The 25,295-nt window shown below is 30.8% G+C and overlaps 1 protein-coding gene across 2 annotated transcripts in view; it reads left to right on the top strand.

Moving 5' to 3' along the window:
- Window positions 1–24,548, top strand: part of LOC127284405 (uncharacterized) — an 80,966-nt gene extending 56,418 nt beyond the window's left edge. The window contains exons 8-9 of one of the 2 annotated variants that reach the window (XR_007843477.1): window positions 22,961–23,203; window positions 23,532–24,548. Coding sequence is in view for 1 of the 2 variants with exons in the window: in XM_051309815.1 (XP_051165772.1) it covers window positions 22,961–23,126 (166 nt within the window). In the remaining variant the exon portion in view is untranslated. Of the gene's footprint in view, window positions 1–22,960 lie in introns of both variants that reach the window. The other variant, XM_051309815.1, reaches the window with a different exon arrangement.
- Window positions 24,549–25,295: the final 747 nt, after the last annotated feature.

Genomic DNA, 25,295 nt, shown 5'->3' with positions numbered 1-25,295 from the left:
ATGCCTTTAAAAGTAGACTTGAATAGCTGAATTTTAAAACCTTGTAGAACCCTCTACGTTAAAATGAATTTTGTTGGCATAGAAAATAAGAATTAATTTACGCAATTCTGTTTACATTTTCAGTTATATTAAATCAGCCATTTTAAATTTTTTCTAATGCCATTTTGCATTGAAAAGTAGACGCAAAGAGCTAAATTTTAAGCCCTATTACGATTCATTTTGTCAAAACTCTTTTTTGAGAGATAAGGGTCTCACGTTCAGAAAGAATGCCTCTATTGTAAATTGAAAGGTACCTGAGTACACTTCTCACCCTAATTGCACAATCCTTAACACTAATACAGTTACAAAGAAGACATCTTTAAAACTCCTGCTACATTACTCCCACTATTTTTACTCAAATTTTATGGTTTTGCCATTAAAAAACAGATACAATTCGACTTGGCAGTATGTATACCGTGTAAACCTCTTGGAGATATCACTGTGCAATCAATGCAATTTTTTAATTCGCGAGTGAAGTGATTGTTCAATTCAAGTGACACTAGTTACAACTTTTTAATTAACTGAACACCACTGCAATCATAATCCTGTGCAAATCCTTGCAATAACAAGAAATTATAAAATTCTGCAAAATTAACAAATATCAATGTGCGCACTAAAAACCATTCATTATTTGAAACATTAATCAAGTGTAACACAAATAACAACAAGTAAACATTCAATCAAGTGACATTTGAACAGTTGTTCTCATCAAATAAGAACATCAATTGAATATTCAATTAAGTGATATTTAAATAATTGTCCTCTTCAACTAAGGACAACAATTGAACATTTCAAGCTAAGGGAACTTTATCTCTCAATTTATTATAGTAAAGAAATTTTTATATTTATTTTTGAAAATTTTTAACAGTTAAAAGATTTTTATAATCAACTCATATCTGCCACTTAACCCCTTAAAAGAAAAATCACGTCTCGTTTATTACAAATAGTAAAAGTCAAAATTTTGACTATTTTTAATCAACAATTTTTCCACCCTTTTTAAATGATTCTTAAGAATCTCTCGCATGGATTTTCAAAAATATTAATTTTTTCAAAAAATTCTAAAATGGTCAAAAATTAAAATTTTCTTTTTTTAACCACATTATATGTTTTTAGGACAGAAATGATGCAAGAAAAAAATAACTTCCTGCGATCATTAAAATTTAAAGGACTCAAAATAAAGGTGGTGACTTCCCTTTAAGCAAATATAATATTTAGTAATTTTTTTAATTTTGTAAAAATTAAGCGTGAAAACAACGTTTCTCTTATTTTTGAACATTTTTTTAGTTGTCAGTTTTGACAAAAGTTCTTTGAAGAAGTCCATACATTCTTTGACATGTATTATGGACTATTTCGATCATAAGAACAATATGAATGACCACAAACGGGGTATACACGTTCAACTTAGCCTTGTAATTTTGATGAAAGTAATGATAAAAATGACAAAAGTAAATAACTTTTGTTTTGACCTTGACAATTATCAGAAAATAAAAAATTTTTATCCCAATAATCTATTGCGAATTCTTTTTTAATTGTGACCCATATCAAATTGCATACTGTATTACTACCTTTTATAAAAAAGTACATTTGACTGCGCTTGTGGTCGCCAAAAACAAGTGCATTAAAAATATTAAGCCAAACTAGTGCCTGCAACGGGTTTTTTGATTTATAATTAAAGAAATTTGCATCTAACTCGCCAATTCAAAAAGATACTTTTTACTGAAAATCTCACAAGGGGATTCACCAAAACAAGAACATCTGATGCCGGACGTTGAGGCAGGCCGACATTTAACCACACTTACCTTAAGACTCTCAGCTGACTCGATCTGACCCCGCTTCTCAAGGATGGAAAATATTCGCAAAGGATAACACTAACAACACTTATGATTAAAAGGAACAACAATTAACTAACAAAACAATTTATTAAACCATTACAGAAAACTAATAACTATAATACAAATGATTAACTAATCAATTAAACTTGATTTACAAAGGCACGTTTACTCGATTACAGTCGGGAAATCGAACTGCTTGAAGATCCCCCTGCCGGTCCTTAGATCCCCAATATGGTTCTATCTCCCTTACTCCTACAGACAGCCCAAACCTACGAAATAACCATTCGACCCTATTCGCCGCCCCCGGAACGTTCGTACGTCACGCCTGCGTAATTCAGTCTTTCGACAGATTTCGCGAAAGGTACTGATCATAGACTGCCACAAACAAAGCAAGACCCTCTATCGATCCAACGACCATAATCATATTAACGAATACTTCGTTACAATTACCTCCCCTAGGCCGATGTTACTCTAAGTAATATCGCCTATCAACCTCACAAAGAGCCACAAAATTAAATCACACAAAATAACTAAAAGGGGGAAAGTAAGCATTTTGATACTTAATTTATCAAAATAGATATTTTTTATTTCTCACAAAATAAAGAAATAATTATGGTTGACACAAAAACAAAACTCTCGTTTTCCTTTTTTTACACTAAACAAAAAACATAATTGAAATGATCCCTTATGGATCCGCCACTAACACTCCTTCTAGAACTGAACTGGTTCACCTCCCTCCAAGGGGGCCGCTCATTTTCCAACGAACCGGTGAACAACGTCGGTTCTCTGGTGGAAGGTTAGATCTCCCCACCAGCCATTTGGCATTAACCTGAAACCTCAAAAATATGTTAATCACCACTCTCAACCATTCATTGACTCTATTTACGAGGAGGTATATATCTTTTCAAATCCGGGACATGCACTTTGGTCACTCGTCGCTTATCTTCGGACTTTAATTCATATACCGAGAGAGACAATTGCTTAATTATTTTAAACGGACCTTCGAACTTTGGAGCCAGCTTGGCTGAGAACCTTTGATTCGCGTTCGATAATTTATGCGTTCGCCAAAGTACTAGATCGCCTACACTAAACGTTGCCTCGCGCTTGTTTCGATTGTAGTACTTCGCCTGTTTCTCTCTTTCCTCGTCTGTAAAACAAGCCACCAAATCCCGCAATGCGTCCAATCTACGCATTCTGTCACACCAGACTTCAGGATCGATACGCTGCACTAATCGTTTCTCGTCAACCTTCCTCCGTAAACTCTTAACGAGGTTAGGTTGCCTACCACAATTGAAAAACGCCGGTGATACTTTTGTAGTCGCTTGGACTGCCGTGTTGACTGCATGACGAAACTCGTGTACATGCACGGAGAGAAATCTGTTACTAATAACGCATGAGCAGTCCGTTCGAAAATAGCACAGACACAACCTTGCGTAAATTGCAAGAAATCCATGCTGATTTTTCATGGCTTCCAAGCAAAACTCGCTTGTCCCAATCACGATGGTCAGAACCTACAAAGGTAGCAATCATTGTTTTCAGTGTCCGATTGCTCTTTTCCACGGGGTCTGCCTGAGGGTGATATGGTGGTGTAGTCAAATGACGCACACCATACTCTTCGAGTGTTGATTTCAGATGGTTATTGTCAAACTCCTTCCCGTTGTCCGTCAACAAGAAATTCGGAGTTTCCCATCTAAATAAAATCAACTCCTCGAAGGCCTTGGCAATCGATTTGCCATCCGCCGATCTCAGAGGTTTCACCTCTATCCACCTTGAAAATTGGTCTTGGAACACTTCCAAGTGCCTATTCTGGCTTTTGCTAGGAGGAAACTCCATGCAATCAGCCGCCACTACGATCCAAGGTTGTTCCACAATCCTCTGATCAATAGGACTTTTGAAAAACTAGTCAAATTAATTCTTTTAAATATTTCAAAATTCATTTAATAATAAGATTTAATGTAGTAAACACGTTTATTTTATGTAATTAAAAAAATTCCAATTATTAACAAAAATTATTATATGAAAATATAATGCACTAAATATAGTAATTCGTTGTAAATATGTAATTTTTCATTCACAATGAAACTCGATTTAAATAAAAATTACATAAGTAAAACGATTGAAGCAACACATCCACATCTTGACTGAACTATTAACACTGAAACAATTATAATCATTATATTAATATGAATGTCATAACATGAACCTTAAAACACTTCTCGCAGTTTCATCGAAAAAATCTTGGGGTTATCGGGAGCGAACACGTGTCCTCTGGGCGGGAACGAAAGAAACGCACGCTTTACGCAACTCGGCCGTTCTGATCAGTGATATTAGAATAAATGCTTGACGTGTTTCACTGTACCTAATAATATTATGAATTTGTGCATATTATTTTTATTACTTTCTAGGTAAATAAACAATTTAAATTATTTTTTGATTTTAAATAATTTATTTATAATTTAATTTAAACATTAGACAATTATAAAAAACTAATTACTAATTTTTTTTATTTATTATCCTCAAAAATGATATGTAAAATTTTATAAATAAAATTATTTTAATAAATTAATAATTATTGATATAATATAATATTATTATTATTATTATTATATACTCAAACAGAAAAATAATATTCTACTATATTTGTAAAATTTGTCTGAAAATAATAATAATTGTTTAATAATTTTTTTTAAAACTAAAAACAGTTTTTTATTCAAGATAATATTATTTTTATAATAATTTAATTTATTACAATTATTTTATTATAATTTAGTAAATTTCATTATTTTAAAAAAGGCCCACGCTATTTTGTTTTGGGCCAATCAGGTGATTTCCACTAAATTTAGGTTATGTTCGTTTCTGATTTATGACAGCTGCAAACATTTACAACAAATAATGCTTTGCAAGTGTATATTTTTTGCAATTAAGTAAGTTATGCAAAAAATATATATGTGGAACAATAATTTACAGTGATTTTCATAAAATGAATATTGATTTAGATGCTCTGGAAAGCAAAGTTTATTTTTTCCTAAATTCAATTTTTTCGACCACCGAGATATTTCGATACATTTTCATGTGTTTTGTATGCACTGTCTTTTTTGAAAAAGGAATATTAATATTATTATTATTAATTTATTAAATAATTAATTTTTATAAACAAGTTGTAATTTTTTTACACCAAGTAAGTGAAATGTCAATACACATAATCCTTGCACAGCTGTCCAGTTACTAGACTTATTGTAGCGCCAGCGCCATGACAAGGATATGAATATAATTTCGAACAGCACTGGACAGTGCCATTAAAAAAACTGCATAGCTTTGAGTCGTGGAAATATCAAGTTTAACTTGAATTATTTCCAAGAATGTTGGTCAACCTCTATACAGTAATTTGCAAGTTTAGCTAGAATCATCCGACACGAAAAAACTGTCCAGTAACTTGACGAATTCTAGTGGTGCCATGACAAATTTCTACTAGGGTTTAATCCTAAAAAACACATTGGGCTTCCCTACTTTTAGAAAATGTATTCGTACAAAATATTAATACCTATAATTAATTGATGCAAATTTTATACGTAGAAAATTAATTAAATTACACAAATTATTATTCAAAAATTAAAATTTCGAATTTTTCATTCTAAATCTGAATCAGTGAAAATTTCACTGACTTGAAATCAGTGGCTCAGTTTTCTTTAATTCATCAGTGGAATTAAAGAAAACTGAGCCACTTATTTGAAGTCATTGAAATTTTCACTGATTCAGATTTAAAGTGTAATTTTATCTATATTTTTGGATGTTTGAATGGCAACATAGCGGCCAGTCGAGAGCTTGGCGAATTATTCTTCCCGGCTTCTCAATTAGATGTGTATTTTTTCACTAGGGATCCGATGAATTTTAGGAATTGTCGTTCGACATTTTAAATCAACCTTTTGGAATTTTTGAAATTTATATTTTTCGCTTATGGTAAGCAAAATATATTACCCAGTGCTAATTTTGACGTTAATACAGAGGTGTTTCCTTCACCAGATTCATTTTCATTGTTATATATTTATGACCCATCTCACGTTTTCATAGGTTATATTGGAGCCTCGATGTTGGATTTTTTAAAAGGTTATATAGATTTCGAAGGTACTTATGTATACCAATAATTTCCGAATATGAACAACCATTTTGAAATCTCTTAACTATGCAGCGAAGGGTGACCCGGTCGGCGCGAAACGTCTTATACACCGAAAAAAAGTATTCTGAAATAAAGTATACAATATTCTAAATTTTTTTAATTAGTATATCTTCTAAAATTTTTAGTATATCTCCCACTTATATCTGCAATAATAGTTGGTATTCTTAAAAGAAGAATATATTGTAGAACTTAGAATATAGTATTCTTTGAAAAGGCGTTATGCGCATGTGTGATTGCGCGACCGTAAAACGCAGAAGCAAGTTGGAAAATACCGGTGTCCTCGTGTACGGCGTAAAACTTTTTCAGTGTTTCGGGTTAAATTAATATTAAAAAAATATTATTTCGAGTGTCAATATGGAAGAGGTTAAAATGTGCCTTAGAATGTATTATAGATTCTATAATTGTTTTTTAGTGGTTTTTAGCGTTACATGACGAACTCGTATCATTTAACCCCTACTTTCTTCGCACAGGAGGTGATGGTAACTCATATATTTCTTTTCAGCATATTTTATAATTTGAAATTTAATATAAAAAATTATTTTCTTAATCTGCAATAAATATTTTTCATTATTTCCAGCATTATTTAATGTATATTTTCGTATTAAATATCAATATTTTAATTTTTTATAAGAAGAATACTCTATCTTTAAATTTAGTACATTCTATTCTTCATTCAAGAATATTATCATCATCATAGCTCTCAAATGATTATTCTGAATATTAGAATACCTTATACTCGATCACTAGGTGAATCCCCTCTAACATCTAGAATATATTCTTGGCACCTATTTTAGTGGGAGATATTCTTCAAGTTAGTGGGAAATACTTAATTTTAGAATATTGTTTTTTCGGTGTATAAATATATATATATGTATTATATATATGGGGTAAAATTCCTGTAGCGTACTAAGTGAAAAAAAAATTGATTGGATCGGGCTGTAACTTGCACATAGTTTAGCCCTAGGGGTAAGTAATTTAACCACGAAGTATTGTTTGGTTTTTTCAAAAACTGTCGGAAAGGGAGGGGGTTGAATTTTTTTGAAAAATTTAAACTTTCAATTGGTATCTTCAGAATTGCAATAACTTTATTTGTGAAATATTTCATTTTTTATTAACATTAATTAATTAATTAATATCTCGAAAATAACAAAAAAGGACAACTCATTATTTTTTGTGGTGAAAAAACACATTTTTAGCTTTCAAAAAAAAATAAATAAAAAAAATAAAAAGGACCGAACTTAAAAAAAAATTCGAAAAAATGTTTAATTTTCAAAAAAAGAGGATCAAAATTTGAATTTTTTAAAAAAAGTTTTGCACCATTCGTAAGAGCAGGAAAAAACCTTTCGAAAACATATAAGACAAATTTTTCTTCTTCTTTCTGTTTAAAAGTTACAAGTCTTCAAAAATTCACTGTTTAAATTTTTCAAAAAAATTCAACCCCCTCCCTCTCCGACAGTTTTTGAAAAAACTGAACAATACTTCGTGGTTAAATTACTCACCCCTAGGGATAAACTATGTGCAAGTTACAGCCCGATCCGATCAACTTTTTTTCACTTAGTTCGCTACAGGAATTTTACCCCTTATATTGATTGGAGATATCTCGTCAAGGATAAGGATATGCATTTTTGAAAAAGAAATTTTTTTGACCACAAAAAAAAATGAATTTGAAATATAGATTTAAGTTGTAACCTTTTTTATCCTTTTTTAAACGAAATCTGAGGTTTTTTATATATACCACCAATATATACCAAGCAAATGATAACTAATTCAGTTGAATTAAAATGAATACAAAAAGCTTCAGTAAATCCCTCTTAGCGACAAATTCGAAGTGGAGCTATGTTGCAATTCTCCTGAATTCGAAAAAGCTGTATTCAACTTCCAAACTCTCTATTCGTACTAATTCAATGAACAAACTTTTGAGTTTTGATTTTTTTTAATTCTTCAGCACAAATTCAATAGACGAGTTTGTCATTTTGTGTAAATTCTCAACCGATGAAAACTCATTCGTACGAATTGAATTGAATATACAAAAGGCTTCACTGAATCTTGCTTAGCGACAAATACTAATTGGACATTGCAAAAAAAGTTAATTGATTTTAATTCATCTGAATTTGTTTTTTTACTGGCAAGTAACACTACCCAACTGTTAATCACCGATTTTGATGAAACTTGTCACACTTCTAAAACATGGAAAAATATTGAACACGTATTTTTTTATATCGGCCCGTTTTGAGTTTTAAGGGTAGAAAACACCCTTTTTCAATTTAAGGGATGAAAAGCAGTATTTCATACGGAATTTACTAGATTTGCTTGAAACATATTACTCGGGGGTTTTCGAGGTCGCTGATTACGAATCTGAAGTCAGATTTTAAAAATTCAAAATGGCGGATCCAATATGGCGGACAATAAAATCAAAAATTAATCGGATTTGATTGAAACTCGTTAGTCGGGGGTTTTTGAGGTCACCGATTACGAATCTGATATCAGTCGGGTAGTTGATTACGAATACGGTGTCAATTTTAAAAAATTCAATATGGTGGATCCAATATGGCGGACAATAAAATTCAAATTTACTCGAATTTACTTGAAACTCATTACTCGGGGGTTTTTGGGGTCGCTGATTACGAATTTAAAGTCAGATTTAAAAAATTCAAAATGGCAGCTCCAAAATGACAGACAACTTTTTAAAAAATTCATTGCGTTCGCTTAAAACTTATAACTCGGGGGTTTTTGGTATCGCTGATTACGAATCCGATGTTAGTTGTTTAAAATTCAAAATGATAGATCCAACATATTCAATAAAGCCATTATTATAAAGACAAGATCTAATACTGCGACCAACAAATGCAAGATATGATAATCGAACCAACAAAGGCAAGAAGCAATTATCCAACCTGTAAAAGCGAGATGTGATAATCCAACCAGTAATGGCCAGATGTGATAATCCAACCATCAAAGGTAAGAAGCAATAATCCAACCAGTAAAGGCAAGATGTGATAATCCAACCAGTAATGGCAGGATGTGATAATCCAACCATCAAAGGTAAGAAGCAATAATCCAACCAGTAAAGGTAAGAAGCAATAATCCAACCAGTAAAGGAAAGAAACAATAATCTAACCAATAAAAGCGAAATGTAAAAATCCAACCAGTTAAGGTAAGAAGCAATAATCCAACCAGTAAAGGCAAGAAGCAATTATCCAACCAATAAAAGCGAGATGTGATAATCCAACCATCAAAGGTAAGAAGCAATAATCCAACCAGTAAAGGCAAGATGTGATAATCCAACCATCAAAGGAAAGAAACAATAATCCAACCAACAAAGGTAAGAATCAATAAACCAACCAGTAAAGGCAAGAAGCAATAATCCAACCAGTAAAGGTAAGAAAGAATAATCCAACCTGTAAAGGCAAGATGTGATAATCCAACCAACAAAGGTAAGAATTATTGCTTCTTACCTTTGATGGTTGGATTATCACATCTTGCCTTTACTGGTTGGATTATTGCTTCTTACCTTTGTTCGTTGGATTATTCTTTCTTACCTATGATGGTTGGATTATCACATCTTGCCATTACTGGTTGGATTATCACGTCTCGCCTTTACTGGTTGGATTATTGCTTCTTGCCTTTGTTGGTTGGATTATTGCTTCTTGCCTTTACAGGTTGGATTATTGCTTCTTACCTTTGATGGTTGGATTATCACATCCTGCCATTACTGGTTGGATTATCACATCTCGCCTTTACTGGTTGGATTATTGCTTCTTACCTTTGATGGTTGGATTATCACATCTGGCCATTACTGGTTGGATTATCACATCTCGCTTTTACAGGTTGGATAATTGCTTCTTGCCTTTGTTGGTTCGATTATCATATCTTGCATTTGTTGGTCGCAGTATTAGATCTTGTCTTTATAATAATGGCTTTATTGAATACGTTGGATCTATCATTTTGAATTTTAAACAACTAACATCGGATTCGTAATCAGCGATACCAAAAACCCCCGAGTTATAAGTTTTAAGCGAACGCAATGAATTTTTTAAAAAGTTGTCTGTCATTTTGGAGCTGCCATTTTGAATTTTTTAAATCTGACTTCAAATTCGTAATCAGCGACCCCAAAAACCCCCGAGTAATAAGTTTCAAGTAAATTCGAGTGAATTTCAATTTTATTGTCCACCATATTAGATCCGCCATATTGAATTTTTAAAAATTGACACCGTTTTCCTAATCAACTACCCGACTGATATCAGATTCGTAATCGGTGACCCCAAAAACCCCCGACTAACGATTTTCCATCAAATCCGATTAATTTTTGATTTTATTGTCCGCCATATTGGATCCGACATTTTGAATTTTTAAAATCTGACTTCAGATTCGTAATCAGCGACCTCGAAAACCCCCGAGTAATATGTTTCAAGCAAATCTAGTAAATTTCGTATGAAATACTGCTTTTCATCCCTTAAATTGAAAAAGGGTGTTTTCTACCCTTAAAACTCAAAACGGGCCGATATAAAAAAATACGTGTTCAATATTTTTCCATGTTTTAGAAGTGTGACAAGTTTCATCAAAATCGGTGATTAACAGTTGGGTAGTGTTACTTGTGGGTAGTTAAAAAAGTGGGACAAGCATGTTTAAATATTTAAAATTAACATTTTTTGCTTTTTTTACAATTTTCTACTTTTTTTAATATTTAAACTTTCTTTTCCTACTTTTTTAACTTATACTAAAATTACAACGAGCACTGCCTTGCTATAAACTCATTATATTGTGAAATATATTCAAACGACTAAAAATGAAAGTCAGATACCAATTTTTATTTTGGGCTGTACATTGTCGAGCCAAAGAACAATATTCGCTTTCTGTCCCGTAGCTTGAGAGAAAAGGAGTAATATGGCTAGTTCCAGAATAGAGCAAAACGCAGACGCATCGCAATGCTAAGCAAATGGGGCTGCGTTGCGTTTGGCTCCATTCTGGAACTAGCCTAACAACTAACAATATATTCCTTTTTACGACCTGAAATTTCCTTGTGTCAGAGAACTGTTACGGGTGCCTGTTTTGTCGATTTGGACCAATAGGCACATAACTTTGATTCAAAGCAATTATGTGTCGCATAAAAGCAGTTACCTTAAATTTCTCCACTCGGAGTAACATTATTACTTTTTGGAGGTCTTCAGAGAAATACGCCACGGTTGTCTTGAAGTGCAAATAGGTTCGATGAAAATGTAGGTAAAATCAGCTTATGGGACTTTATTTTGTAAATATTTATATATTTATATTTTGATTGTAAATATTACGAGCGGGAGCGATTTTCGTTCCCCGCAAGCTTATTAAAGACACATTTAGTACTAGTGTAGAACCGGCAGCTAATGGATAAAAAGACAAAACGCTATTAAATGAATTTTATATTTAACATCGCCATGCCTAATGCTACGTGTTTCCATAATGAAAATAGGAAGAATGTTTGTGCACCTTATGGGTATAAACATGTCTTTGGAAAGAAGAAACCTGAATCATTTCTCATTAATGAAAAGGTCGAAGTTCTTATTCAAAATAAGAATAAAAATTTCAATACTTAAACGAGAAGTTTCCTTTAGGTATTTACGGGGCTTGTTATGTAACTCTTCTTGATCATAACAAAGGCATTTTTAAGAGACCCCTTCAAACTAGGCCAAATTACGAGAATATACAATTGCCAAAAGAAACGCGTCAAAGTAATAATACGTGCAATTGTTATATCAGTCTAACAAGGCGATTCAGAGGTCATGCACAAACCAAAAAAAGGTAAAGGCAACGTACGATCTTTGTCTTATCATATTGATACTAGCAATGGCATTTATGTATCTTCGGAAAATGATCGACTTCCATTAAAGACCCCATTGGGTTACGATAAAACTGACGATTCGATGACACTATGTAAACAATTTCTGCAACAGATAGGAAAACGTAAACCCATACCTGTAAAACCATCTCCAAAAATTCTGTTAAAATTGTACGTACGCTTTCTTTGACCCAACAAGACCGGATTATAACTTCTTTATTAAAGAAAAAACAAGACGATTAAACAAAAGAGACCTGATATGTGGGCAGACGCTGAAAGTTTTGTAGAAGCGGTAGTTAATGAGCGAAATATAATCGGAAATTATGCTTTCAAACTTGTTGCGGATTTGAAACTTTTATTGATAATCAATGGTCAGCAAACTGCGTCTTCCATGTATCCATGTCCATACTGCTTTATAACAGCACCAGATTTAAGAAATCGTATAAATTTGAAGAAAAAGAAACTACTCGACGATGCTTTAACAAATGAAGAATCAAATTCGGATCTGAATAATAAGTATGAAAGTTTAAAAACTTATGGAGATTTAAGAAAAGATTAAAAAAAGTTTTGTACTGTGGGAAAAAATAAAAAAAACATTCTCAGCAAAGTCGAAGTACGATTAATCTTCCTCTTTTAACTAAAGATGACGTTCGTGAACCTGGGGAACGCTGAATATGGTATTATGCGTTTGCACATGTTCACATACACACACCAAATAAGTATTAAGTATGTATTTTGTACTGGATAATTAAAGATAGTATGAGCGTAAATCGTTAAAAATGTAAATTCGCGATATTTTCCACCTTGAAACATGTACAAATGAAGCCCCGAAAGACGATTTTAGTTACATTTTCATCGAACCTATTTGCACTTCAAGACAACCGAGATGCAATGTCTGTCGCTGTTTAAGATTTTTCACTGTCTTTTCCACTATTGACAATGATTACAGTTTGAATTTAAATTTCCCTTAGTGTGATTTTTTTCGTGAAGTTCAAACTTCTCACATTCCTCATGCCCTAATTTCGTGAATGAAATATTTATTCCTGAAAAACGGATCTATATAAATCGTAGCTACACAATTGCGATGGATTTTTTTCAATATAATCCTTGTGCAATTCACTAACGCTTAAAGTATCGGGAAAATAACGTTTGTTGGTTGCATGGGCACGACTATAATGGGAAATTTTTGGATTGAACTATTCTATATGGGGCATTCCACGGGAGATTTTCATTGAAAATTTTTTTTTCCCCGAAACATTTTTTTTCGAAATCTATATGAAAAATAAGAATATACGTATTTTTTTATTTGATAAAAATGAAGGAAGTTATGATTTTTTGAAATTTAACGTCAACGATGGAAGTGTGTTTTTGGGACATTTTGGGAGAGAAAGTTGAAATTGAACTCAAAAAGTGAGTTTTCTCAAAAGAGACACTCGATTTTTAATTTTTTTTTGCATTACAATCTCTGGTGACTGAAGAATTTTTTCCCCTATCTGCGAAAGTGGTACTTTTAGTTTTTTAATTACTATTTACAATTTTTAAGCTTGACGCAACGATTTTTAGTATGTTTTTATGAAAATTAAAAAAAAACAAATGAATATTAATGGAAAACGGTTATATTTGTAGAAAAAATGCTTAAATTCTGTGAGCCGTACTAAGAAAATAGTAACTTAAAAATTAAAAGTACCACTTTCGCAGATAGGGGAAATGTAGAAATCCAATTTACCTATGAACGAGAGATCACATCTTAACCTAAAATCGTCTAAAATACAGATAGGGTAAACGATCGCTTTAACCGACGCAACGCAAATACAATTCATATCAACGATATCAAGAGGGCAGTTTATTTTTCTTATATATTAATCTCACCATTTCATTTCCACTTACGAGAAAATTTTTATTATGTTTAAACTTATTTCAAGTGCAATAAAAAAATTTCAAAAAAATAAATTATTTAATATTATTAATAAGGTCAATTTTAGGAAATGTCAGAATTAATTTTTTATGCAAACAGGATTATTAAAAGTGTTCGTTGTGTAGACATTTTTCTATCTATGCCGGAACTATTCAACTGCTGACGCTACACGGACAAGCTTCGCTTGTTTGTATGAGTGCTGTTTTCATCGTGAGACTACTAAATTGTAAACACGACGCAATGAAAATGTCGTTCTTACAAATATAAAGAATATACTTTTGACATTCATTTTTTCTTAATCTTAATTTTTCTTACAGCGTTAACGAATATTTCTTAGCGTGACTACTAAATTTTGATAAAAAAGAAAACATTTTTTGTTGAAAACATTTATATAAAATGATAGTTTTCCATTTTTTCCGAGTTTGGTCGCGAGTTTACTAAAATCTCTTGGCAAGTTTGACAGAAAGTGATGCACAAAGTCTTTCCGTGCAATAGCTTAAAAAATGTCCCAAAAACACACTTCCATCGTTGACTTATTTTTCATATAGATTTCGAAAAAAAATGTTTCGGGGAAAAAAAAATTTTCAATGAAAATCTCCCGTGGAATGCCCCATATGCAGTTTTATTAAATTATACCGTACAACTTTATTTTGATCTGTTAATTTTTCTCTGCTTTCAGGTCGTGCTTCTAAAGTTAAATATTCTTTAATGCGTTTTTAATTATAATAGTACGAGAGCGGAAAGAAGCCATTTTCCGACGAGTTTGTAAGTTGATGCTCGAGCGAAGCGAGAGCAGCAATCAATCTCGTCGGAAAATGCTACTTTTCGCTCGAGTTGCACACAGTGCTTTGTTCAACATCTGCAAAAAAGCTATTTTATAAGCTGTTTTGAAGAATAAATTTAAGGTTATGTTGTCTAATATGCCTGAAAGTGTGCAGCACACTTTATCAGAATGTAGAAATCAACAACTCTGTCCTGCATTTACGTTAAAGTAAAGTAGCTTTTTTTTCTTCAAACCTAATGTTGTTAAAAAAAATGTTTTACAAACTTGTTTATCACATTCACATTTCCCATGTCATTTCCTATGTCAAATTCCACGTCAAATATCATGTTAAATACTAATTGAGATCCTTTATCATTTTTTTGAAAAAATTTTACCATGTCAAACCCCACGTCATTTCCCAAGTAAAAACCTTTATCATTTTTTTGAAAAATTTTCTCATGTCATTTCCCATATCATTTCCCATGTGAAATCCTTTATCATTTTTTTGAAAAATTTTCCCATGTCAAATCCTCTTTCGCCTTATCGAAAATACCCACATGGGAAAGCATATGGGAATCCACATGGGAAACCATTTGGAAATCCACATGGGACACCATATGGGAATCCACATGGGAAATGGAATACGATTTCATGTGCATTCTTCCAAATGATAAAACAAATAGATTTAAGCATAGGAAATCATATAAGATTTCATATAGATTCTGAAATCTCAACCTAAGATTTCACATGGATTTACATATAGGAAACGATATAGGATTTTATTCGGGAATTTTTTAGTTGGCTGCTTTATGCAGGCGGCAGTTTACAAAAAAAATTAATTATTTGATTAAATATCAAATAATACACTGAGAAAAATAATAATGTAATGTTAACAAAATAATTTGGTGGAGCACTTTTAGTTAAGATTAGAAAAATTTAGTTGACATAACAGTAACGAAAGAAGCAATCAATCGAGAAATTTAGTTGGCTGTACCAAAAATTTCGTTCAAGCTTTTGCGTCTGTTAACTGAATAATTTGGTTCTCCAAACCAAACCGTCTGAATGCTCAATTGCGCATGCGCTGTTCTCGTAAATATGGCTTATTTCTCTGTTTACGGATGTCACACGTTAACCATGCTTCGCTCTTCGTGTCGTCCAGTTTTATTCAAGTGTTTTCGGGATTTTTATGTGTTTCAGAAATTCGGTAAAAAAGTGTGTGTAGTGATGCATATCGAACAGAGAGAATAAAGCTTGTTAAAAGAACGGAAGTTTTTCTCCAGCCTGTATACTTTATGAAAATAATTTACACTCACATTGTCACTAGGATTCTTAGTGTAGTGGTCAGCGTTCTTGATTTGCGTTGCGTAGTCTGAGGGTTCGATCCCCAGCAGTGTTAGGTTTTTCCGCAATAGAAATTAATTTAAGTAGACATAGGGTGGTAGGTAATATAAAGCGAAAAGAATAAAAGAGGATAACAAAAGTGATAAAATTAAGTGAAAAATAAAAAATATAAGTGTGAGCCAAAAAATAATTTGTTTGAGAAAAGAAAAAAAATTTTTTCATTTAACTAAATTTTTTGTTTGCTTAAAAACAATAAGTTAGTTGTGCAAAACAAAAAATTTGGTAGACCGAACAAAATGATTCAACGATTAAATTTAGTAGCCCGAACCAAACGGATTAGTTGCACATATATCAAATAAAAAATTTGGTTTGGAGAACCAAACTTCAGTAGATGATACCAAACAGTTTTCTCAGTGTAATAATGCAACTCATCTGAAAATAAAAAAAAGTTTACTTTACTTCTGCCTTAGACTCTCAGCTTTTATAGTATTCCAGACTGATCTCAACTGTGAGAGAAAATATTTTCACCATCTGGTGGCGAAACAATGAAACTATAATGACGATCAACATCTATATTGAAATTTCCTATGTCATTTCCCATGTCATTTCCCATGTGAAATCCTTTATCATTTTTCGTAAAATTTTCCCATGTCATTTCCCATGTGAAATCTTTTATCATTTTTTCGAAAAATTTTCCAATGTCATTTCCCATGTCATTTCCCATGTGAAATCTTTTATCATTTTATCGAAAAATTTTCCAATGTCATTTCCTATGTCATTTCCCATGTCATTTCCCATGTGAAATCTTTTATTATTTTTTCGAAAAATTTTCCCATATCAATTCCTACGTCAAACCCCATGTCATTTCCCATGTGAAATCCTTCATCATTTTTTTGACAAATTTTCCAATGTCAAATCCTCTTTCGCCCTATCGAAAATCCCCACATGGGAAAGCATATGGGAATACACAGAGGAAATGGAATACGATAAAGGATTTCACATGGCAAATGACATGGGGTTTGACGTGCATTCTTCCAAATGATAAAACAAATAGATTTAAGCATAGGAAATCATATAAGATTTCATATAGATTCTGAAATCTCAACCTAAGATTTCACATGGATTTACATATAGGAAACAATATAGGAGAGATCAGTCTGGAATACTATAAAAGCTGAGAGTCTAAGGCAGAAGTAAAGTAAACTTTTTTTTATTTTCAGATGAGTTGCATTATTATTATTTGATATTTAATCATATAATTAATTTTTTTTGTAAACTGCCGCCTGCATAAAGCAGCCAACTAAAAAATTCCCAAATAAAATCCTATATCGTTTCCTATATGTAAATCCATGTGAAATCTTAGGTTGAGATTTCAGAATCTATATGAAATCTTATATGATTTCCTATGCTTAAATCTATTTGTTTTATCATTTGGAAGAATGCACATGAAATCGTATTCCATTTCCCATGTGGATTCCCATATGGTGTCCCATGTGGATTTCCATATGGTTTTCCATGTGGATTCCCATATGCTTTCCCATGTGGGTATTTTCAATAAGGCGAAAGAGGATTTGACATGGGAAAATTTTTCAAAAAAATGATAAAGGATTTCACATGGGAAATGATATGGGAAAATTTTTCAAAAAAATGATAAAGGTTTTTACTTGGGAAATGACATGGGGTTTGACATGAGAAAATTTTTCAAAAAAAATGATAAAGGTTTTTACTTGGGAAATGACGTGGGGTTTGACATGGGAAAATTTTTTCAAAAAAATGATAAAGGATTTCAATTAGTATTTAACATGATATTTGACGTGGAATTTGACATAGGAAATGACATGGGAAATGAGGAACCTTTTTTTGATATTTTCCTATGCCAATTCCTGTCCCAATTTCCCATGGGGATTTATATGGGATCCCATGTGGTTTCCCATATGGGAATGGGATTTTACATAGGATCCCATGTGGTTTCCCATGTGGTTTCCCATGTGGGGATTTTCGATAGGGATGACTAGCAATACTGCTGTTTTTTCTTTTTGCTGTTTTAATGGATTAGAATCCACTTAGAATGATGCTGCTTCATCTAGTCGACCTTCAATTTCTTCTTCCATTTCTATTTCTGTCAAATCGTTTTCGTTTTTCTCTTCACTGATCTTATTTTCTTTTTTCCATTCTTCGATATCTGCCAGAAAAGATAAATATGTTGTTTTATTGAGATTTTTATTTATGGTTTTCGTCTTCGATTCAGGAAATAAGATCGAGTCTTTATTTGTCCGTATCCGCCATTTTATGTAAAATATTGGTAGGAAGCGTTTTTGGATTCTTTATTTTATTGTGAATAGCCTTACCCTCGAAATGTAATTCCTCTTCATTGTTTCCTAACTGCTCTATTTTAACAAAGATACCTTTTGTTTGTGCCTCTAGTTCCATTAATCTTAATTGCAGTTTTTAAGATTTGTCGTCCATTTTACGTAGTGTATGTCACCGACGCCAAAAAACTAATAAAGAGGTAAAGGAGATAGCTCTTATTCTCCTTTATTTTAAATATTTCTGAAAAGTGACTTCACTCGACAAGTTACCGTTATATATGTTAAATATCTTCGAACAACTTCGACGAAATATAATTATAAGTTTTATCACCTCAAATGTTGTTTTTGGATTCAATTTGGAAGTTTAAAAATATTGCATAAACTAATTTTTGGCCAAATTTACCAATCAATCAAGCTACCAGAAGCCTGTAGGGAATTTATCCGGGATCAGAAGCTGGGGTCGTAGCCCTCTTGCTGTAATACTAATATCCAAACTTGTATTTTGATTAAAAACGATCGATACATTTAACTTATTCTTAAGCGGCAACTTTTCGTACTTGATACATACATGCTTTGGATTTTATTTCTTAACTCAGTTTATCACGGTGCGCCAGAAGGAAGTTTAAATGAAAATGTAATGTTCCCTCAAAATTCCTATTCATTATAATTTGTGAATGTGTTAAGAGTATTTTAATGTAGACGTAACGTAAGGGAACAAATTTGCAAAAAAACATTGTCTTCACATTCTCGAACGCGGTTAATTTTTTTTTAATTTGAAGGAAATAACACAGAAATAACGAATAAAATATAATCTGACGATTTGCAAATGGCAAAGTAATAAAAATCTTCTATGGAGAGTAGAGTGCGCAACTGGAGTACCGGCAGATGAACATACCTTCGGTGTCAGAGACACTTTGGATTATCAAGACTATTAATATATGACACGCTCAAGTATTTTCATGTAATTTAGGAGCCGGGAGAAACAACTCGCCGAGCACTCGGCTGGACGCTCTAAAGCCAGTCAAACACCCAAAATGTTCGAAAAATTGAAATTCGATATTTATATATTTAAAATATATTACCCTGTTTGATATAAAAAAGCGAATTTCTTTTTCCTTTGACTTTTTTCCATAGAACAAAAAACCTTTGATATTAAATGCAAAAAACTGAAAAAACTTTTTTCACGAATTTGAATAAATTTTTAAACTTAAATCGTCGTATCTTTGATAAATGTTAATGAAATCACTTGTCATTTTGTATACACACTTATTAGGGTACATAGAAGACGATAGTATAATAAAAAAATTTTTTTTTTAATAATAATTAATTATAAATAGTGAACGGTCGGTAATCGCGTTTTCTAACCTTTGACGAAAAAAAGTCTGTGGGGAACTTTAAAATTTTTAAAACTTCGAATGAGACATTTGTTTATCATGATATAAGGAAGTTTTCTGGAAATTTTCAAATCGATTCATTTCTAAGTTTTGAAAATATAAGTGTTTTTCCAAGACGCCACGCGGAGCGAATCATTTACAGTCGCTTGAAAGAACGTGTTATTAATACTAAACACCTGAATATGAAATAAAATAAGTTGAAATACATAAATTAATATTATTTTCGTTTTATTATAAAATTGGAATTTTAAGAAGTATAACATTTAAAATAGTGGTATGTTTGTACTAATGTTGTGTTGCCCTTGAGCTGACCTTAAATGTAAACAAACGTATTTAACTGTGCATTTTTCATTTTACGTGTCGTTTAACCTTATTCATTAGGAGAAAATAAATTTAAAAATTTTAAAGTTCCCCACAGACTTTTTTTCGTCAAAGGTTAGAAAACGCGATTACCGACCGTTCACTATTTATAATTAATTATTATTAAAAAAAAAATTTTTTTATTATACTATCGTCTTCTATGTACCCTAATAAGTGTGTATACAAAATGACAAGTGATTTCATTAACATTTATCAAAGATACGACGATTTAAGTTTAAAAATTTATTCAAATTCGTGAAAAAAGTTTTTTCAGTTTTTTGCATTTAATATCAAAGGTTTTTTGTCCTATGGAAAAAAATCAAAGGAAAAAAAGATGCGCCTTTTTATATCAAACAGGGTAATATATTTTAAATATCAATGAATATTTTGATTACATTACATTTTTATTTAAACTTCATTCTGGCGCACCGTCTTATATGTATGTCAATTAACATAAAATTTTTTGTCAACTATGAAGTTTCTGAAAGTACTTTATTACTGTGGTATTTTGTCTTCTATTGTGATAGTAGACTGCAATTTATAGATACCTTAACCCCTTTAATGTGCTAAGTGTGTATATGAGAGATTCTTTTTCAATCGCCCCAGCCCAAAAAGTCAATGTTCTGGGATTGGCTTCATACTTTGGTAAATTGTTGTCCTATATGAAAGTAATAAATCCCTAAAATATAAACTCATTAAAAAAATATCTGTAGAAAGTAGAGGGGGTTGAAGTTTTGACGTTAAGGGTAACATTGTCATTTTCAAATCCGTATAAATATGACAAAAGTTAATGGATTTTAATTTATCTATAATGAATTTTAATGCATTTTTCACGTACTTTTCAAAAATGTATACGAAATTAAAAAAAAAAATTTCACCCCTTTTTTTCAAAATCAACCCTTATTTTTCGATTTTTAACCCTTCGGGTATTTTTTTTTATTATTATTTTCATTGGAAAGCTGAGGTTTTTTCCTATAAGCTATGTAAATATGAAAGTGGAACAACAATAATTTTGTGAGAAACATTATACATATAAAAATTGGCAGTGCACCCGCGCAATCGACGCAAAGATGAGTACCCATCGTTGTACACACCTATATTATTCCTATTTATTTCAGTAACAGCTCTCTGCATTCTACAGGGTTGAGACTGTCCGTAAAATAAACAAAAATTATTTTCAATTTAATAAAAGGGTGTTTAATTCCTTTTTAAATTTTTTATTACATTTTTGTGTTTGTTTTTGGTGAAAAATTCGTGAAGGAAATTTTTAAGTTTTTTTGTGAAATAATCACATTCTACAAAGCCATCGATAATTTTTAAAATTAATAAAATTAATTAATAAAATAATTAATATGTTAACAATAATTATAATTATTATAATAATACTAATTATTATTATTTATTTATTACTAATTTTATTATTATAATAATTATAATAAATTATAATAATTATTATTATTATTAACGTATTAATTATTTTATTAATTTTAAAAATTATCGATGGCTTTGTAGAATGTGATTATTTCACAAAAAAAAAAATATTTAAACTACTATTTAAGTAACATAAACCCTGCTTGCATTAAAATGGAGATAAATTCTTCAAAAATAAATGCAGAGAATTTTTCTTTATTGCGTTGGAAAACTCATAGTTTAAATACGTCTTAATATTTTCTTTTACAAAGCTAACATATATAAAAATTATAGAAAAAAATTTTGCCACATAATTATTTCTTTGAATCTTAGCTTTTCATTGATACCAAGAACAATAAAAGATCAAAAAAATAGTGCAAGTGTGCACGCTCTTCTAGAAAAAATCGATTGAAAACAATAGGAAAGAATTTTCTATTGTCCTTAATCGTGTTCTTACAATTGAGGACGATTGACTTATTATATTTAATCGTGTTCTCTATTGAAAAATCCTGTACAAGATCTTGTACAAGATAATGTACATATTCAGCAGCTGAACTTGTACCTGTTCTGGTGAGAACATGTACAAGATTTTGTACAACTTCGGCACCAGAATTTGGAACAAGTTTTTGTAGAAGAACTTGTACAAAATTTTGGACAAATAAATATATTTAATATTTGTATACAAGAAAATGTACATGTTCTCGTACAAGTTCATTTAAAAAAAAATTTTTTAAACAAAATTTAAGATTTTAATAATTTAGAATCATTAAAACCATTTACTTATGTATGCCAAAAATTATTGCGCTGCTGTAAAGTCCTAAGAAAACTACTGCGCAGCCTTTAAAGTCTTTAATTTTTACTAAACGAAGACAAATGAACCTGTACAAGAACATGTACATTTTCTTGTATACAAATATTAAACATATTTTTGTACATGATCTTGTACAAGTTCTGATACAAGACCTTGTTCCAAATTCTGGTGCCGAAATTGTACAAGATCTTGTACATGTTCTCACCAGAACAGGTACAAGTTCAGCTGCTGAACATGTACATTTTCTTGTACAAGATCTTGTACAGGGATTTTCAATAGGGTTCTATAGATTGTATATTGCATGTTCTATTGTTTGACGGGTGTTTTTGAAAATTTTAAAAAGGGTTACTATTTAAACAGTCTAGAAAAATATCATTGTTTCAAAGATTATTTTCCGAACTAAAAAATTAAAATATTTATCAACGTATTTGTCACCCAAGAAGAAAATCAAATATTTTAGCAAAAATTTATTATAGTTATTTTTTAATTTATCTTTGAATGAAGCTACACAAGACGAAATGTTTATAATTTATCGAAAAAATGTTTAAAAAATAATTTTTGACAAACACATCAAGTATTGTTTTTAATTGAAATTTTTTTAAATAATCGAATATTGGAAGATCTACAGTTATAAGATTTATAGAAATAATTATATTTTAGGTGATTTGAAATTTAAGAATTGGAAGTTTTGACTTATTATTTAACCTTTTGAAGTATAGTGGCACTTTTTTAAGGGGTTAAGAATAGAAAAAATTGCGTGATTCTTGTAATTGTAATTTGGAATATTTTTTTTTTTTTAGAAATTATCGTCAAGTCACAGATCGAAGTCTGCATCATCTAGCTGTAAGTAAGTCAAATTTGGAATACGTCGATGTAACAGGTACATCAGTAACACGGGAGGGCGTTCAAATGTTCAAAACACAGAAGCCTGATGTTGAAATTGTTTCGTCCTTTGACTGTTTATAATTCGTCTTTCAAGAATACTCTTTAGAATCAAATAAGAGGAAGTCATTCCATAAACAGTCACAATAATTGTGCTACGTGTATGTATTTAAATTGTAGCTTGAAGAAACATATTTCTAGTATTTACGGTGACAGTGAAAAAAGTACTTTTATTATAATAAAAAGATCACAGTATATCCCATTTTTTACCTGATCATCGTATTTCAAATTAATAATTTTGTTGAAATAAATCAAAAAATTTTTTAAATAAATTAAATTTTGTTTGAAACAACTGAAAAGCGTATTTTTAAAAAAGTAATTCGAATTTTTAATCCAAAGTTTAGTTTATCCAAAGTTGGGATATATATGATTTTGTTTCAAAAATTGAAATGGCATAGTACTGTTAAAATATATCTTCTTTTCTTTTAGATTCAAGCCTTATAAAATAAGTTTTTAGTATGCATTTTACTACGAAAAGCTGTCAATAAATTAAAGGCCTAATTTCAATTAAAGGGTAGGCATATCTATACAGTACTGAACAGTTCCGTATGTGTCAGGTTTCAATGGTTTCTTCTTTGTCTATAAAATAAAAGAGTATTATGTATACTAATTTCAAAGGAACACACGGCGGTATTAGGCCCGAGCAACAGAAACGTCTTTCTAAGGTAAATTTTAACGCTGAATTCGAATCCATACTCCGTTTTTTGGCTAAATATAAAGCTCTTATGATAAACGCAATTTTAATTTTTTCATACTTTCTACAAGTTTTTTTTTACTTTCTATAAAAAATCATTGTAAAAGAAAATTTTATAAATATTGTTTAAATCCGAGATTTTGAAATATTTGAATTCAACTTCAGATTCGTAATTAGCAACATTGAAAACCTCAAGTAACAAGTATTAAACGAAATCTGGTTTTCAAATAATCGTCGATCATATTGGATCCTCCATTATTCTAAAATCTGCTTAAAAGAGACTTATCATTTTGTTTACATAATGACGTTGATAAAATGCTCGATAGAATGCTTATTCATTTGTTAATAAAATATAATTCTAATTCGAAGTTCAGTTTAATAAGAAGATAGTTTGTTGTTTGTGCAATATGATTCTTATTTAATGTTCAGAATGATGTCTAAAATTGGTTTGATATTAAAAAATCATTCAATACATACATGAAATTGTAGCTTAAGATGTCTAGTTTCATTTATCGTATGGAGTTTTTGAAAATATAAATATGGACGCCCAATATGGCGTCTGGAATAAAAAATGTAAACAAAAAAAATATAATTGTTGTTGTTGAAGCTTCAACAATTAGTTGAATTATTCAGACAATCCATATTAAGGGAAGGTTTCCATTGCGGGAGTAAAAAAAAGATTTTTTTAGAGTAGACAAATATTACATATAAAAATGCCTCAAAATGTTCCCAAAACTTTAAACTCGTTTTTCTCGAAACAAGATTTTTCAAACTGGTAGGCATCGTAGCGTCTAAACTACTTGACCAATCAACTTCGGGTTTGCGGCTAATTAAAGGTAACTAAATTTTGCTGTTATACCTTTAATATGTTACAATTGTTAACAATAAAGATTTTTACAAGAGGTCAAACATAAAAAAATAAGGCAAAAACGCAGTGTTTTAAAAAAGTGGCCGACCTATTGTTTAGGATGTCACCTTTCTAAAAAATTTTGAGTTTTTGTTTTAGACTAAAAATTGCGGAGTGTAGAATGCTCACCGTTTTCCTTATTTAAAAAAACATTGTTTACTAGTTGCGTTATATTCAAATTTTTTGAAAATGAAATATATGTTTTAAAAGTTTGAGTATTTACTTGAAAACAAGACAATAAAATGCTTTTTCCTTCAGGATAATTGATTATTGACAAGAAGTACACCGGCTAAAACTTTTTTGGGGTTAAAATAATAAAAAAAAATTAATGACGATAAATTAAATATGAGCATATTTTTTTACGAAAACTTTTAAGATATTTTCTCGGAAGTAACAAGAAAGAATGCGATTTTCATTTGGAGAATTAATAAACACTACAAAATACACCAGCTAAGATTCACTAATCACGAAAATAACAACAAAAACTTTTTTTTTAAATAACATATCGACACTATTTTACTGATTTTGACAGCCATTTGGCAAGTGATATATTTTTTTTGTTAACAACAGCGCCAATCTCCTCCTGTTTGCA

The sequence above is a fragment of the Leptopilina boulardi genome, unplaced genomic scaffold (assembly GCF_019393585.1).
Source record: "Leptopilina boulardi isolate dan_hultmark-lab unplaced genomic scaffold, ZJU_Lbou_2.1 LbouV2_324, whole genome shotgun sequence".
Classification (NCBI taxonomy): Eukaryota; Metazoa; Arthropoda; class Insecta; order Hymenoptera; family Figitidae; genus Leptopilina; species Leptopilina boulardi.
This window is presented reverse-complemented; position numbering and strand designations above follow the sequence as displayed.